This window comes from Chiloscyllium punctatum, chromosome 49, assembly GCF_047496795.1.
Source record: "Chiloscyllium punctatum isolate Juve2018m chromosome 49, sChiPun1.3, whole genome shotgun sequence".
Classification (NCBI taxonomy): domain Eukaryota; kingdom Metazoa; phylum Chordata; class Chondrichthyes; order Orectolobiformes; family Hemiscylliidae; genus Chiloscyllium; species Chiloscyllium punctatum.
This window is the reverse complement of record NC_092787.1, coordinates 57286700-57301061: the sequence shown is the minus strand read 5'-3', so window position 1 is coordinate 57301061 and position 14362 is coordinate 57286700. Positions and strand designations below refer to the sequence as shown.

Here is a 14362-nt window from a genome sequence, read left to right as displayed (position 1 = left end):
GCGGGACACAAAGCTGGCCATCAGGATGAGGGTGGCATTAGGTATATTCTTCCACCACTTTGCCCGGTTCTTTATAGATAATGTCCCCTTGTACTCAGTCCATCTTTGGCCTCCAAATGAAGTGAAAGATGACCCAGTTGACTGCAGTAGCCCAGATTCAGGGAATAGGCCAGACCTGCACCACATAGAGCAACACAGAGTACCTCACACCTGACGACCAGGTTTTTACCCGCAATGGAGAGGGACTGGTGCTCCCATCTGCCCAGTTTCTGTGTCACCTTGGTGATATGCTCCTCTAAAGTTTTGGCATATGCCCCGGCCTCTCCGAATCATATTCAGATGATCTGTCCTGACAGTGAGGGGAATGAAGGATTGGGGGCCCAGTTCCCAAAGAACATGGCCTCAGTCTTGCCTTGATTTCCCTTGGCTCCCATGACCAGTTTGAACTGGTTGTAGATGCTCGGGAGTCTGTGTACTGACAGCAGATCCGAGCAGAAAATGGCGATGTCATCCATGAACAGGGAGGCTTTGACCTACAGGCCTCTGCTGCCTGGAGTAGTCACCCCTCTCAGGCTCACATCCTTTCTGATAGACTCAGCAATAGGCTCTAAACAACACACAAACAAGGCAGGAGAGAGTGGGAAGCCCTACCTGACTGTGGATCTAACTGGGAAGCTTTCTGGTTCCCACTGAGACTGCACTAATGCTGTTGGTGTAGAGCAGTCGGATCCAACTACAGATTCCCTTCCCAAAGCCCAATTTGGAGAGCACATCCCACATGTAGGTGTGGGATATCCAAAGGCCTTCTCTTGGTCAAGGCTGATGAGGCAGGCATCCATCCCCCTGCCCTTCAGGTAGACAATCGTGTCACTGAGGAGTGTTAGACTGTCAGAGATCATCCTGGCTGGCACAGCACAGATTTGGTCGGAGAGAATCACTGATCCCAGAGCAGACCTGACCTGGTTACCGATGACCTTCTACAGGATTTTGTGATCTGCGTCCAACAATGAAAATGGTTGCCAATTTCTAATTTCCTCCCTCTCCCCCTTCTGCTTGCAGATGAGGGTAATGATACCTTTCCTCATGGATTCACATATGTTGTACATCTCCAGCAGGTCCTGGCCAATCAAGTCCCACAGAGCCGAATACAAATCAGTTAGTAAGCCGTCACTTCTGGGAGTTCTATTCTTTTCTAAGGACTCGAGGGGCATGATCAACTTATCCAGAGAGAGCAGCTAGTCCAGCCTCTCCCGCGTGCTGTCATCTAAGACCTCAATGGTAGAGGACAGGAATGACTGGGAGCGGGGTGGGGGGGTTCGCACTGTCTATGGGCTTCCTGTCATACAGTGTGGTGTAAAAGGATTTGCTGATCCTCAGGATGTCAGACTGAGATGTTGTTACCAAGCCATCTTCCTCCCTCAGACTGCTGAGCACAGAGCTTCCCCTTTGCACCTTCTGGAAGGAGAATCATGAGCACGTCTCATCCTCCTCCATAGTGCAGATCCTGGACTGTGAGGTTATCTTGAAGGTGTCCGAGGCAAAAAGCGAGGCTCGCTGGCTATTCACTTACTGGAAATCCACGGTGACATCGACCACCATTGTCAGCAGCAGGAGCAGGTTCTGCATTATTTTCTGGAGTTTAGACAGTTTTCCCCATCTCTCTCACCAGTCTGATGGAGACTCAGAGGAGCCTCATGGTTCACCAACCTGTGTAATCCCTTTTGAGCTCCCTGATGAGTTCTGGGGTAAGTAGTTTCATATTCAACTTCCACATTCCCTTGCTGGCTTGCTGGTCATCCTGTAGGTGACAGTTGGCCAGCAGGAGGCAGTGGTCAGAGAGGAACACCAGTTTGACATCAATCGATCTGACGGGAAAACTATCCTTGAGCAGACAGATTTGTTTGGCTGTGACCTAGTGTATGTGCGCTGCATTTCATCTGTGGGGGGGTGTGGTTGAAGATGTCATTCAGCTTGGCAACTTTAACCATTTCCATCAGGAATCCGTTCTGGAATGTCCATCCACATTGATGATGCGGTTGAAGTCTCCAGCCAGGCCTGGATGTGACCAGTGGGAGCTGCTGCAGAATGGGCAACCACTGACTTTTTACTGCTGGAACATAGACCTGAAACAGTCTCAGGGGAGCATTCCTGGAAATAACCTCACAGCAGAATACCCAGGCCAGAGAAGCGGCTATCATTGTCCCCCCGAGCAAATCAATGGCCCACGAGGCCCCAAACGCGACCATTTCCTGTAGCTGCTGAGGTGCAGTATCCCACATTCCTACAGAAACGAGAGGTCTACAATGATATTGGCCAGAAAGCCCAACATGGAAACACATTATGTGTTGGATTTAAAACTACGCACATTAATACTTGTGGTTTTTAAACCCCGTTTATCCATGGCCTTATCACTGGGACAGTCCCTGCATCCTCGTGGTGTGGGCAAACTGTTGGTCCTGTTCTTCCCTGGGATTGTTGCCCCAGTCTGTTGTCATCAGGGCAAGGACAGATGAGTTCAAGGCTGAAAAACAGACAACAGCCAAAAGTCAGTTTGCTGCAGTCTGGCAAAGGTGAGGAGGGAAGGGATCAGAGGGCAGCAGCCTAACAGTACAGAAAAGTAGGCAAATAACCAATGAAAAGGTAATAAATTTGTTCATCCAAAAATAACTCTTCTTTTGGCTTAAACTTTTCTTCAGAATAAACATGATGTAATGTTTCCTCATTTTCAAAGCACATCCACATCAATCTCAATTGGAAAGTTTAGGTCGGATTTCCATTTGACTCCAGTCAAGAAAGAGCTTAACAACCTGTCTTCTGGAAAAGCGTAGAATCACTGACAGCAGTATTTGCACATTTAACGGTATATGTACGAACTTCAGACATCGGCATCAGCTTCAGAGGAGAAATGACAGCAAACGCTGACAATTTCTCCATCATTACTGCAATAAAATCTGTGCTGTTGTGTAACTGTAGATATAACATAATGTGAAATTTAAATTGAATAAAAGCTTAACAGTGCAACTTGATGTCAAAACTAAATTCTGGAAGCATGCTTCATCTCAAAAGATTGGTTCAAAATATTGCTCATACAGTTTGAAAACAGTAAATGATGAACAGATAGCAGTGCTGACATTTTGAAGCAATAGAAGGTGAGACAATAATATCCCAAAGAAAGCAATATAAATCTTCACTCAGTTTAATGTATTCCACATGCTCTGGACTTCAGTCTGAGTGAATGCATTATTACTTATTATGTTTCTAGATTTAAAAGGTAATGAGTTGTTTCTAATTCAACAAACTGCATTTTTTAGAATTATAATTTGTGGAAAAGTTCCCTTTGCTAACTGTTTTCATTTCTCCTCAGGGTTCTGAGTATACAACCCCTAGGACACATGCAAGATCTACCTTGTCTGAGAATCTAGCTCAGGGATCTCCAAGGAAGAATCCTCCTGTGGATATTTCTGTTACAAATGCTGGACTAGGACGGCCAATTGAAAATGATCAACACGGTAGCACAGAACTGCTAAACATTACTTACAATGAAATCACAAATTCAGGACCAGCCTGGCCTGGTATAAATATCAGCAATCCAACATTCATACTTAATTCTACAGGTATTTCAAATGCTATTCCACAAGTTCTTGATTTCAGACTCAATAAAATGCAGGGAAAGAATGACGAGTGGACTAATTTAGAGACTTCTAATAAACTTGATGAACTTATTGGTAAAGAGTTCTACTTCTCAAATACAGAAGATCAAGAAGGTATCACAATCCATGGAGATAAACAGGATGGGGGGTTAGTGGTGTCTGATGAATCCACAATGTCATTAACCACTCCAAAAGCTTACACAGATTTGCAGACAAATTCATCAATTTCAACACCTCGAGATGTGATCTGGTCTCAAAAGGAGACAGGTTCACAGCAGAAGGAAAACATGTTGGCAGAGCATGATAACCTTGCAGACTCGAAGAGGATGAGGTGGTATGAAGTTGACATTGATCTAGAGGGTGAACGTTTCCGAGGTGAGAACAGCAAAGGAGAAATTGGTTCGAAAGCAGGGACCACAGAAATGGATCATATTGAAGAGACATTCCATTGGGAGAATGACAGACATCATGAAATTTCAAAGAGTGCTGGAAACCAAACAGTGATCCATCCAAATCCCAGAGGGCAAATGAGAAAAAGGAAAGGTCGTCCTGGGCCACCCGGGCCACCTGGGCCACCTGGCTCAATAGTAAGTAACCACAAGATCACAGAAAGAGAAAATACAAAGAATTGATATGTCTTTAAGACAAGATATCATTTATGTAAAATAATAGATGGAGCTGAATATCACATAATTTAAATGAACATAGACAGTCTATTATGAAGTCCCCTATTAAATTTGAATCTGAATATTTATACTGTATGTACAAATATAACTGACATCTCTTCAATAAATTAGACAAAAAACACGTATAGCTTACCATTCAGGAACAGTGAAAACACTTTTGTGCAATAGCTATTTGCCACATTTAATCTTAATTTTAGAATTTATTCCGAGCTCTAGGTTTGTTTTTTAATGTCACCGTATCTTCCTCTTGAGCCAATAAATTCTGTCATTCTTTACAATGGTTAAAGCAGTGATTCCTAGAGATCAGCTTGAATCTGTGACCTATCACCAGTGGACAAAGAAGGAAGACAAGTAACAATATTAGAAATATGAAAAAGATTTACAATGTACATATAAAACCATTAAACTTTATTCATATTGGGGATATTAGTAGCCAGTAGGTTGTTTGATACAATTTTATTAAATCACAACTGTAACCACAAATCTCTCCAGGTTATGTTTTTCTCATTATTTCTCTTTCATGTGTTTTTTTTCCCAGTTATGTATGAAATATAGAACCAGAAATGTATTTATCAGGAAATAATTTAAGAGTTAATTTAATTTAAGAAAACAATTTTGCATAAAGCTCTTGACAATCATTATTACTATAATACTAAAATGTCTACTTTATATTCAAGCACAGATACAGAAATTTGCTTGAATGAATCCTTTGGTTATTCATACCAATCTCTGAAACCCTTGATTCATAATATCTAAGATAATCACTTGGTTACAAGCAATTCCAGATTGTGATCCATCTCATATCAAAAAACATTTTTCAAATAATTTTATTGAAAAATTAGTCAAATTTTGTTTCTATCCCTGGTTTATGTCTTCTTGGATTAAGGTCAATGAAAAGGTCTTATGTTTCAGTGCTTAGTATTTACTCATAAAACCAGAAAATACTTCATCATGGCACTTCTACAAACCACTCATGGCTGTATGAATGGAATGAGTAATTCTGCAATACCAGTCTTTCACATCAGAGAAATGACATGGCAGGAGTAGTAGCTCTCATTACCTGAACGGCAAACAGATCAATATACGCAATATTAAAATGCAATAAATAAAACAAACCATTTCATGTCATTCTCTTATGATGAAAGAAAACGTGGTTCTCTGTTCCTGTTTGCAATTTAAATCTCAGAAATTAGATAAACCAAAATAAGTAGAATACATATGGTTTAGATCATGTTCATTTGAAGATTGGCTTAAGTATCACCTCTTGTTATTACACACTCAGTGCACTAACCCGAACTATCCACATATCTTGTGGAAATACTTCCTCCACAAGTGATACTTATGCAAAATGTATACATTCTGTCATTCTTTACAATGGCACCATTTGAGTTGAAATAAATATTGTCTTTAACGGTTAATGGACAGTTTCTATCATTAGAATTTCCTTAAAACTGTTCTTTGCAAACTTGTGGCTGCTAATTCTGTTTGGAATATAACAAATATTCACTTTCTTTCCAGCTAGATTAGGAAATCTAAGATGGAGTTTGCATTTATATACAATCTTTTCATGTGCATTTGGAGAAGCCTAAGACCATAATAGAATGGAGCAGAATTAGGCCATGCATCCCATCGAGTCTGCTCTGTCATTCAATTATGGCTGACATGTTTCTCAACCTCATTCTCCTGCCTTCTCCCCATAATCCTTGATCCCTTTACCAATCAAGAACCTATCTATCTCTGTCTTAAACACACTCAATGACTTGGTCTCCACAGCCCCTGTGGCAATGAATTCCACAGATTCACCACACTCTGGTTGAAGAAATTCCTCCTCATCTCACTTCTATAGGGTTGTCAGTTCAGTCTGAGGCTGTATCATCAGGCCCTACTCTCTCCTGCGAGTGGAAATATCTTCTATATGTCCATTTTATCCAAGTGTCTCAGTTTTCTGAACAAAGAGGATTGATGAGGGCAGAGCAGTAGATGTGATCTACATGGACTTCGGTAAGGCATTTGACAAGGTTCCCCATGGGAGACTTATTAGCAAGTTAGATCTCATGGAATACAGGGAGAACTAGCCCTTTGGATACAGAACTGGTTCAAAGGTAGAAGACATAGGGTGGTGGTGGAGGGTTGTTTTTCAGACTGGAGGCTGTGACCAGTGGAGTGCCACAAGGATCGGTGCTGGGTCCTCTACCTTTTGTCATTTACATAAATGATTTGGATGCAAGCACAAGAGGTAGTAAGTTTGCAGATGACGCCAAACTTGGAGGTGTAGTGGACAGTGAAGAGGGTTACCTCAGATTACATCAGGATCTCGACCAGATGGGCCAGTGAGCTGAGAAGTGGCAGATGGAGTTTAATTTAGATAAATGTGAGGTGATGCACTTTGGGAAAGCAAATCTTAGCAGGACTTATACACTTAATGGAAAAATCCTAGGGAGTGTTGCTGAATAAAGAGACCTTGGAGTGCAGGTTCACAGCTCCTTGAAAGTGGAGTCACAGGTAGATAGGATAATGAAGAAGGCGTTTGGCATGCTTGGTCAGAGTGTTGAGTGCAGGAGTTGGGAGGTCATGTTGCAGCTGTACAGGACATTGGTTCGGCCACTGTTGGAATATTGCATGCAATTCTGGTCTCCTTTCTATTGGAAAGATGTTGTGAAACTTGAAAGGGTTCAGAAAAGATTTACAAGGATGTTGCCAGGGTTGGAGGATTTGAGCTATAGGAAGAGGCTGAACAGGCTGGGGCTGTTTTCCCTGGAGCGTCGGAGGCTGAGGGGTGACCTTATAGAGGTTCACAAAATTATGAGGGGCATGGATAGGGTAAGTAGGCAAAGTCTTTTCCCTGGGGTTGGGGAGTCCAGAACAAAAGGGAATAGGTTTTGGGTGAGAGGGGAGGACATAAAAGAGACCTAAGGGGCAACTTTTTCACTCGGGGGTGGTACGTATATGGAATGAGCTGCCAGAGAAAGTGGTGGAGGCTGGTACAATTGCAACATTTAAAAAGCATCTGGATGGGTATCTAAATAGGAAGGGTTTGGAGGGATATAGACTGGGTGCTGGCAAGTGGGACTAGATTGGGTTGGGATATCTGGTCGGAATGGACGGATTGGACCAATGGGTCTGTTTCCATGCTGTACATCTCTTTGATCTATGACTCTAATCCCCCTCAACCATCTAAACTCCATTGAGTACAGACCTATTCCTCATATAACAAGACCTTCATTCCCAGCATCACTCTTCTAAATGTCCTCTGGGCTGCCTCCAGTACCAGCACATCCTTTCTTAGATACAAGGCCTAAACCTGCTCACAGTATTCTGAATACAGTCTGACCAGAGCATTATACAGCTTCAGGGGTACATCTCTGCTCTTGTATTCCAGCCCTCTTGAAATGAATGCTCATATTGCATTTGCCTCCTACCAGCTAACTGAACCTGCTTGTTCAGTGTAAGAGAATCCTGAACTAGGCATCTTAAGTCCCTTTCTGCTTCAGATTTCAGAAGCCTTTCTCCTTTAGAAACAATCCATGTTTCTTTTCTTCCTAGAAAAGTGCATAACTTCACACTTTCCCACATTGTATTCCATCTGCTAATTCTGTGCCCACTTTCCTTGTCTGTCCACATCCTTCTGCAGGCTCCCCACTTCCTCAACACTACCTGTCCCTCCACCTGTCTTTGTATCATCTGCAAACATCACAGCAATGTTCTCAGTTCCTTCACCCAGATTGTTCATGTATAATGTGAATAGTTGTGGCTCCTACACAGGCCCCTGCCAAACTTCACTCATCACCATCTGCCATCCTGAAGAAGATCTCATTATCCCTGCTCTCTACCTTCTGCCAGTCAGCCAATCCTCTATCCATGCCAGTACCTTGCCCCTAATACTGGGCTCTCATCTTATTTGGCAGCCTCCTGGGCGGCACCTTGTCTAAGTTACTGCTAGTTCCCAGTGGGTTTGCTCCATTCTGTTCTGTTGAGTTGTAATTTCTCGTGGACATTGTATGTCCTCAGCTGTTTGAGCATTCCCGAACTGTTCATCAGTGATGCTTATTCCAGGGATTCTTTCCATTGGCCACACCAGGGTTGAATCCTTCAAAGACATTAAATTTCTACATCCCATCTCTTCAACCAGGGAAAGGCCTCCTACCTGCTTTCTGTCTGGTAACTTATAGAAATCCATCTTTCTCCTATGCTCACCACAACATCTACAGTTGTGGTATCTCTGTCTGGGACACCTTTCCACTTTGTCTAATGTCTCTGTGACAGTCCATCTTTCCAATTCCACGCCATCTGCTTCTGCCTTTGTGTGCAGGTACTAGGCCTTGTATTGCAAAAGCACGTGACCTGGCCCCTACCATAAACTGGCTATGCTGGCTTAGTGCTGGCCAGGAGTAAAAGGAGGTCACTTGCTCCCTTTAGTTTTTTTACCTTAAATTGAAAACGACAGTTTAAAACCTGTTATTCACAAAGCTAATACCTCATGTGGTTAGTTTAAATACAGCAGCATGCCTGTAAGTGCTGATTGAGCAATAAACTATTGAAGTACAGACACCATCATTATAGCAGAACCACATCTTAGTGCTATCCAGTAGCTTCAGTTGAAGTATTCAGGAGCTGGCACTGATCTAAACCTGCTGTTAGCATTCAGTGACTAACATTACTTCTTAGTTACTGCTTTCAGCTAAGGTCAGATGAATGTTTCTCATGATATTTGCTAATAAGAAGAAATTAATTAAGAGAATGCTATGTTCTTAACAAGGGAAGTTTCAACTGAAATCCTTTTGCTGTATTTAGTTAAAATTGTGGTCACAATTTTCTGTTTTAAATTATTCCAGATTGTCATTGAATTACAGCAGGGACACCAATCATCATGTTGACATTTAACATTCTCAAAGTTGAAATCAAGCTGCGCAACTTAGTGATCAATTAGCATTTTTGTATGACACATTTTATCCACATTTTGACTAAAGCTGTGCCTTGTCTAAATAACCTACTATCTTAAATAAAATTTTATGAGGAGCAACTTCACATGGGCTAAGTTGATGGTTTTGCAGTTGGTGTAACGCCACATATTTTCAAACAAAATAATTAAAGACGTATTCATGATAAATGTTTTAAGCACACATCAAAATTATTTCAGCACTGTGTAATGTTGAAAATATTACTCAGTATTTACTGAAAAATAATGCCAGCTCCTCTGGTGTGATTAGATGCACTTTAGAATTTTACAACATAAGAAATCATTTTGTCTGTAACATCTTTGGAGACTGTCTGAAAGAGCTAACATCCTTTGCCCCTGTTCTATCACCTTGGCCTTTCAATTAGTTTATTTTTCAAACCTGTATCCATTTCCTTTCTAAGAGTTATTGATTCTGCTTCTTAGTTTATCCCATCCTAGTGATACATCAAAATCTTTGATAATTATCATAAGTTGCTAATTCATGAGCATACATTTACCTCATAGTGGAAAGACTTTTTCTCTTTTTGCCTTATTATATTTCATCTCTGTATTTCTTCTTCCAAAAATATATCTCCTCACACTCCCCTGCATTAATCTACCAAATAAACTGCACTGTTCTTGTCTTCACATTATCCCCTTTACAATTAGCTATATTTCATACATTTATTATTGTGTATTAATGAAAATGTAAGAATGGGCAGTGAATTCTAGCAAAGCCCAAATCTAACAAACAAATAAAAAACAAAATGCAGGTTATGAGAAAGTAAAGGCATTCAATGCTTTTTTTTTCCTCTATGCTAATTTTTGATGGCTGTGGGCACATTTAAAAATTTATTTAAAAATTGATTTTATATTGATTTGGAGAAACACCAAGCCCAAAAGTAGTGCAAGTTATAAGAATAGCCAACAGCCAAGGTCTTGCAATCCAAAATTGCACAACTATTCTTTGAGAAATTTGGAATAACAGCATCAGGATCATTAATGTGCATGAATGTCATCAAACCCTAATAGAGGAGCTCAGACATTAGAAACCACATTAGAAACCAGGCTCCTGTTTGCTTGAGTATAAACTGAAATAGGATCCCTTATGTAACATACATAAATCATTATGAAAAATAATACATGCTTTTGTTGTGATCGATTGATCTTGGGTTTGAGGTGACATATACAAATCATTTAACCATCCATCTTATGTTTCAATATTACTTGAAGCTTTGGTAGGATTAGGAGTTGAGTTAAAGAGATGCTTTTATAAGATTTTGCATTCATTGTCCTTCTCTCCTTCAATGTCAGGGTGACCCTGGACCACCAGGACCTAAAGGAAACAAAGTAAGTTGTGATCCATAAAATAATCAAATGAGAGGAACTCTTAGCATTGGTTTTGTTTATAGAAAGTAACTTGGTTATGTAGTTGGATATTGCTTGGTAATTTGTGCTAAATCCAAAACAGTCAATTTACCTGCTTGCAATGCAGTATTCATTTGGAGTGAATGCAGATCTTGACCATTTCACATTACTTGTTTTTTTCCAAGTTATGAAGCACAAGTAAACTTTCTTCCAGGTGATGTGATTAGGATCCAAAGCTAAAAATGACATATTTGTATCAGTGGAGCCTTCTACTTCTTTAGTTATAGCTAAGCAACAATGGTATACAAAATCCATGAAACACTATATACTCAGAAGGGATATGACGGCATTAAAACAATACTGAAGTCTGTTCCTTTAGAGATGAAATATAATTTCCTTTCACCCATGCACCACAGACCAAAGTAATACAAAGGAAACCTTGATTTTGGAAATTCCTCACCATTCACCAATTGGAGGAAGTTGCAATCAATTGCTCCTGCACCATTGTGTCTCCCTATGCAAAAACATAATCTCATTTTTTTTACGAAGGAGAGTTTCTCTCATAACTTTTATCACATACTGTGTAGTTTTAACCTTGAAAACTCAGTGTAACAGAGGGAGGAAAGCAAGGTTAGGAGGGGGAGCACCGTAATGGTGGAAAATAAGGTCATACGTCATACAGAGGTCCTCAAAGGCAAGGCCTACTGGATTCTGAATTCTATAAATAGAGACATATCGTGTGTGGAAAAAAAAGAAATTATGATGAATCTCTGCAAAATACAAGTTGAACATCAATAAGAGTTTTATGCCCATTTTTGGGTACCACATTCTAGGAAGAATTAAAAGCTTTTAAGAATGTGCAGAGAAGGCTTATGAGAATAGTTCAAGGGATGTGGGATTTATTTTACATGGCTAGATTACAGACATTGACTATGTTCTCTTTGGGGAGAAAAGGCTGAGACATATTTCAGTAGAGGTGTCAAAGGTTATGAGGTGTCTGGACAGAGTAGGGAGACTGTTTCCTTTGGTAAATGAGACTAATTTGGGTGAACAGAAAAAGAGCCAACTATGATGTAATGTTCTGTGTTTGATTATATGAGTCTGTTTGCTGATTAGTTAAGCCTGGATGTGGTCTCAGAGAAAAATAAATAAACTGGCAAGAGTTGGAAGCCAAGGTCTTAGCATGGAGTAGAAATTTTAAAAGGCCTGTGAATAAACCTGTTGCACACATGGGATACAAGTGTTTTCTGCAGTGCTTTGAGATACATTGAATAACAACAGAGAAAAAGCTTAACTTGTAGCATTTGGTTAGGATCACTGCCTGAGAGTGTGATGAGGTAGATTCCATCATTTTTTTTTTGAAAAGGCGATTATATAAGCATTGGGAATGGACCAGGTACTCCTAATAGTTTCTTTCCATGCTGCAAATATGATGTCACTTTGTAAGCTAGCCCTTATCCTAAACTATCATGTCTCCCATTAAGAAATGGGACACTTCTTCACAGGAATTCTCCCTCCTTACCAACACTTGACCTCTCAGTGGCAAATGTATTTAATTCTGTCTGTCGTCTTATTGTTTTTTGGAATTCTTTCACCACTTTGAGTATACTGAGTATTTGAGTACATTTTGCATACTGCAGCAAGTTCAGAAAGGGCTGTTTGATGCTCTCCCCTGAAGTACTGGGGTGGAACTTTGTATTTTTGGACTGTGGCCTATTTGCTCTGTCAAGAAGAAAGTGAACTGTTTAAAAATACTTTGTTTACCTCTATGCAGACTGCAGCCCATCTGTGCAAAAACCACATCTTTAATGCTGGAGTGAGATCAGGTACAGGATAATAGCATGAATATTCAACTGTCTTTGAACAGTTTAGACCTTGAGTAAATGAATATGTGCAAGGGAAAGAAGGTGGAGTATTCTCCCTTTCCTAGTCACAGCATGGACTAGTCAGTCCAACCAGTCCATGCTTGATATAATCCCAAATTTCAGTTACTCTAGAGAAATGTTCAATCGGCTGAATTTTAGCAGTAATCAACTAAGTTTCAGTTCTGGTGAGTTTCCTGGAGGGTTTCTCTCTGTGAGGACTAGCAAGGATTTTTATGCTGTTTGACAAAACTCACCATATTAACCATGCACTGTACAGCAACAGTGGTGATAACCCCCACTGTGGAACCACTCAATCCAAGTCCAATGAATCAGTGAGAGGATCATCTGTAATAGAACAATTTCTAAGTAATGTGAGAAGACAGATTCACATCACTACAATCGAGGTGGTTTAACACACTCACTTTGGACAGTGGGACTGGAGGATTCTGACAAGGGCATCCATTGAATGCCTCAAGATTGTGTTGTTCATACCATCAATGACACTCCTCCCCACCATCCACAGTAATGCATGTTCTTTGAGGCATTATCATCTGGCCCCACAATCCCCCCCCCCCCCCACCTTTTATCGTCTCTCTGCATCCCAGCATGCAGCTGTAATCCTCAGAATCAGTTTCCCCAACTTCCCTACCACTGCAGTGGCACCTGATACGCTTCCTTTATGTTCATTCTGTTGACCCCCAGGATTGACTATGACCCAACCTTTGACCGAATTGGATGGTCAGCCCCAATTGATCTGTGACTAGACCCTTGAATGAATTCTGTGCATCTTCCCAAATGATTTTTTGCGACTTCCCTGACTGGTTACACTGGACCTGGAGGGCTGAATGGGAACCACTATTGTAATGTGAACCCCCTTACCCTGGCTGCTCCAAACTGAGTGATATGTCCAAGTCCCTACACTGACAGCAGACATTGCCCTTGACTTACTGAGCTAGTACTCCCTGAATGAAGGTGGCTTCCCTTGATCTGACTGAGGATTACTCCCATTAAACTTTGAGTCATGGCATTCACTGTGTATTTCATAAAAGGTGCTACTTTCTGTAACTTGATAATCCTGCAGTTATCAAGAATCTCAGAATGTAGTAGTCTTGCAGATATTACCACACAAGGCCTGGATTATAATCTCCATGGCCTCTTTCCTTCCTTGCCTCACTCCACATTCAAACAGACCAGCCTCTCGAAGGAGCCCTCTGCTAACTTGTGAAAGGTAAGCAGATAATTGCAAATGGAAAATTCTCTTCAACAATGGAAAACCTGTTAATCACATCTGCTTACTCAGCAGCACTCTTCCTGCTTTGTTGTTGGAAGTCTTTGTTTTGATTTTTGTGGGAGCTGCAAACAACAATTTCAGAAATCTCAATCCCGATGCAAGTGTCAGCATATAGTCAGTCATCAAACCAATTGATGTCACACTTTTTCCCATACTTCTCCTCTTTTGTTTCCACACCAGACTCATCACTGTTCCTCTCAAGTTTTCACATCCATAGACCACCTTTCAGTTTTGGCTCCGACTATAGTCTTTATTCATCTGGAGCCCCTTATATTACCTGTCACTGGGATCACAGAGAACATTGACACAGGTGGAACAGTGGCTCAATGGTTAGCATTGCTGCCTCACAGTGCCAGGGACTGGGTTCAATTTCAGCCTTGGACAACTGTCTGTGTGGAGTTTGTGCGTTCTCCCTGTGTCTGTGTGGGTTTCCTCCAACAACCCAAAGGTGTACAGGTTAGATGAATTGGCCATGCTAAATTACCCATAGTGTTCAGTGATGTGTAGGTTAAGGGTAAAAGTAGAGTAGTGGGGCATGGGTTTGGGTGAGATGTTCTTTGGAGGGT

At 41.0% G+C, this 14362-nt stretch overlaps 1 protein-coding gene across 3 annotated transcripts in view; it reads left to right on the top strand.

Moving 5' to 3' along the window:
• The window catches only part of LOC140469210 (uncharacterized), a 380785-nt gene that overhangs the window by 201057 nt on the left and 165366 nt on the right, over window positions 1–14362 (top strand). For all 3 annotated transcript variants that reach the window (XM_072565525.1, XM_072565524.1, XM_072565526.1), the window contains 2 exons: window positions 3365–4237; window positions 10587–10622. In XM_072565525.1, the coding sequence (XP_072421626.1) occupies window positions 3365–4237; window positions 10587–10622 (909 nt within the window). The remainder of the gene's footprint in view (window positions 1–3364; window positions 4238–10586; window positions 10623–14362) is intronic.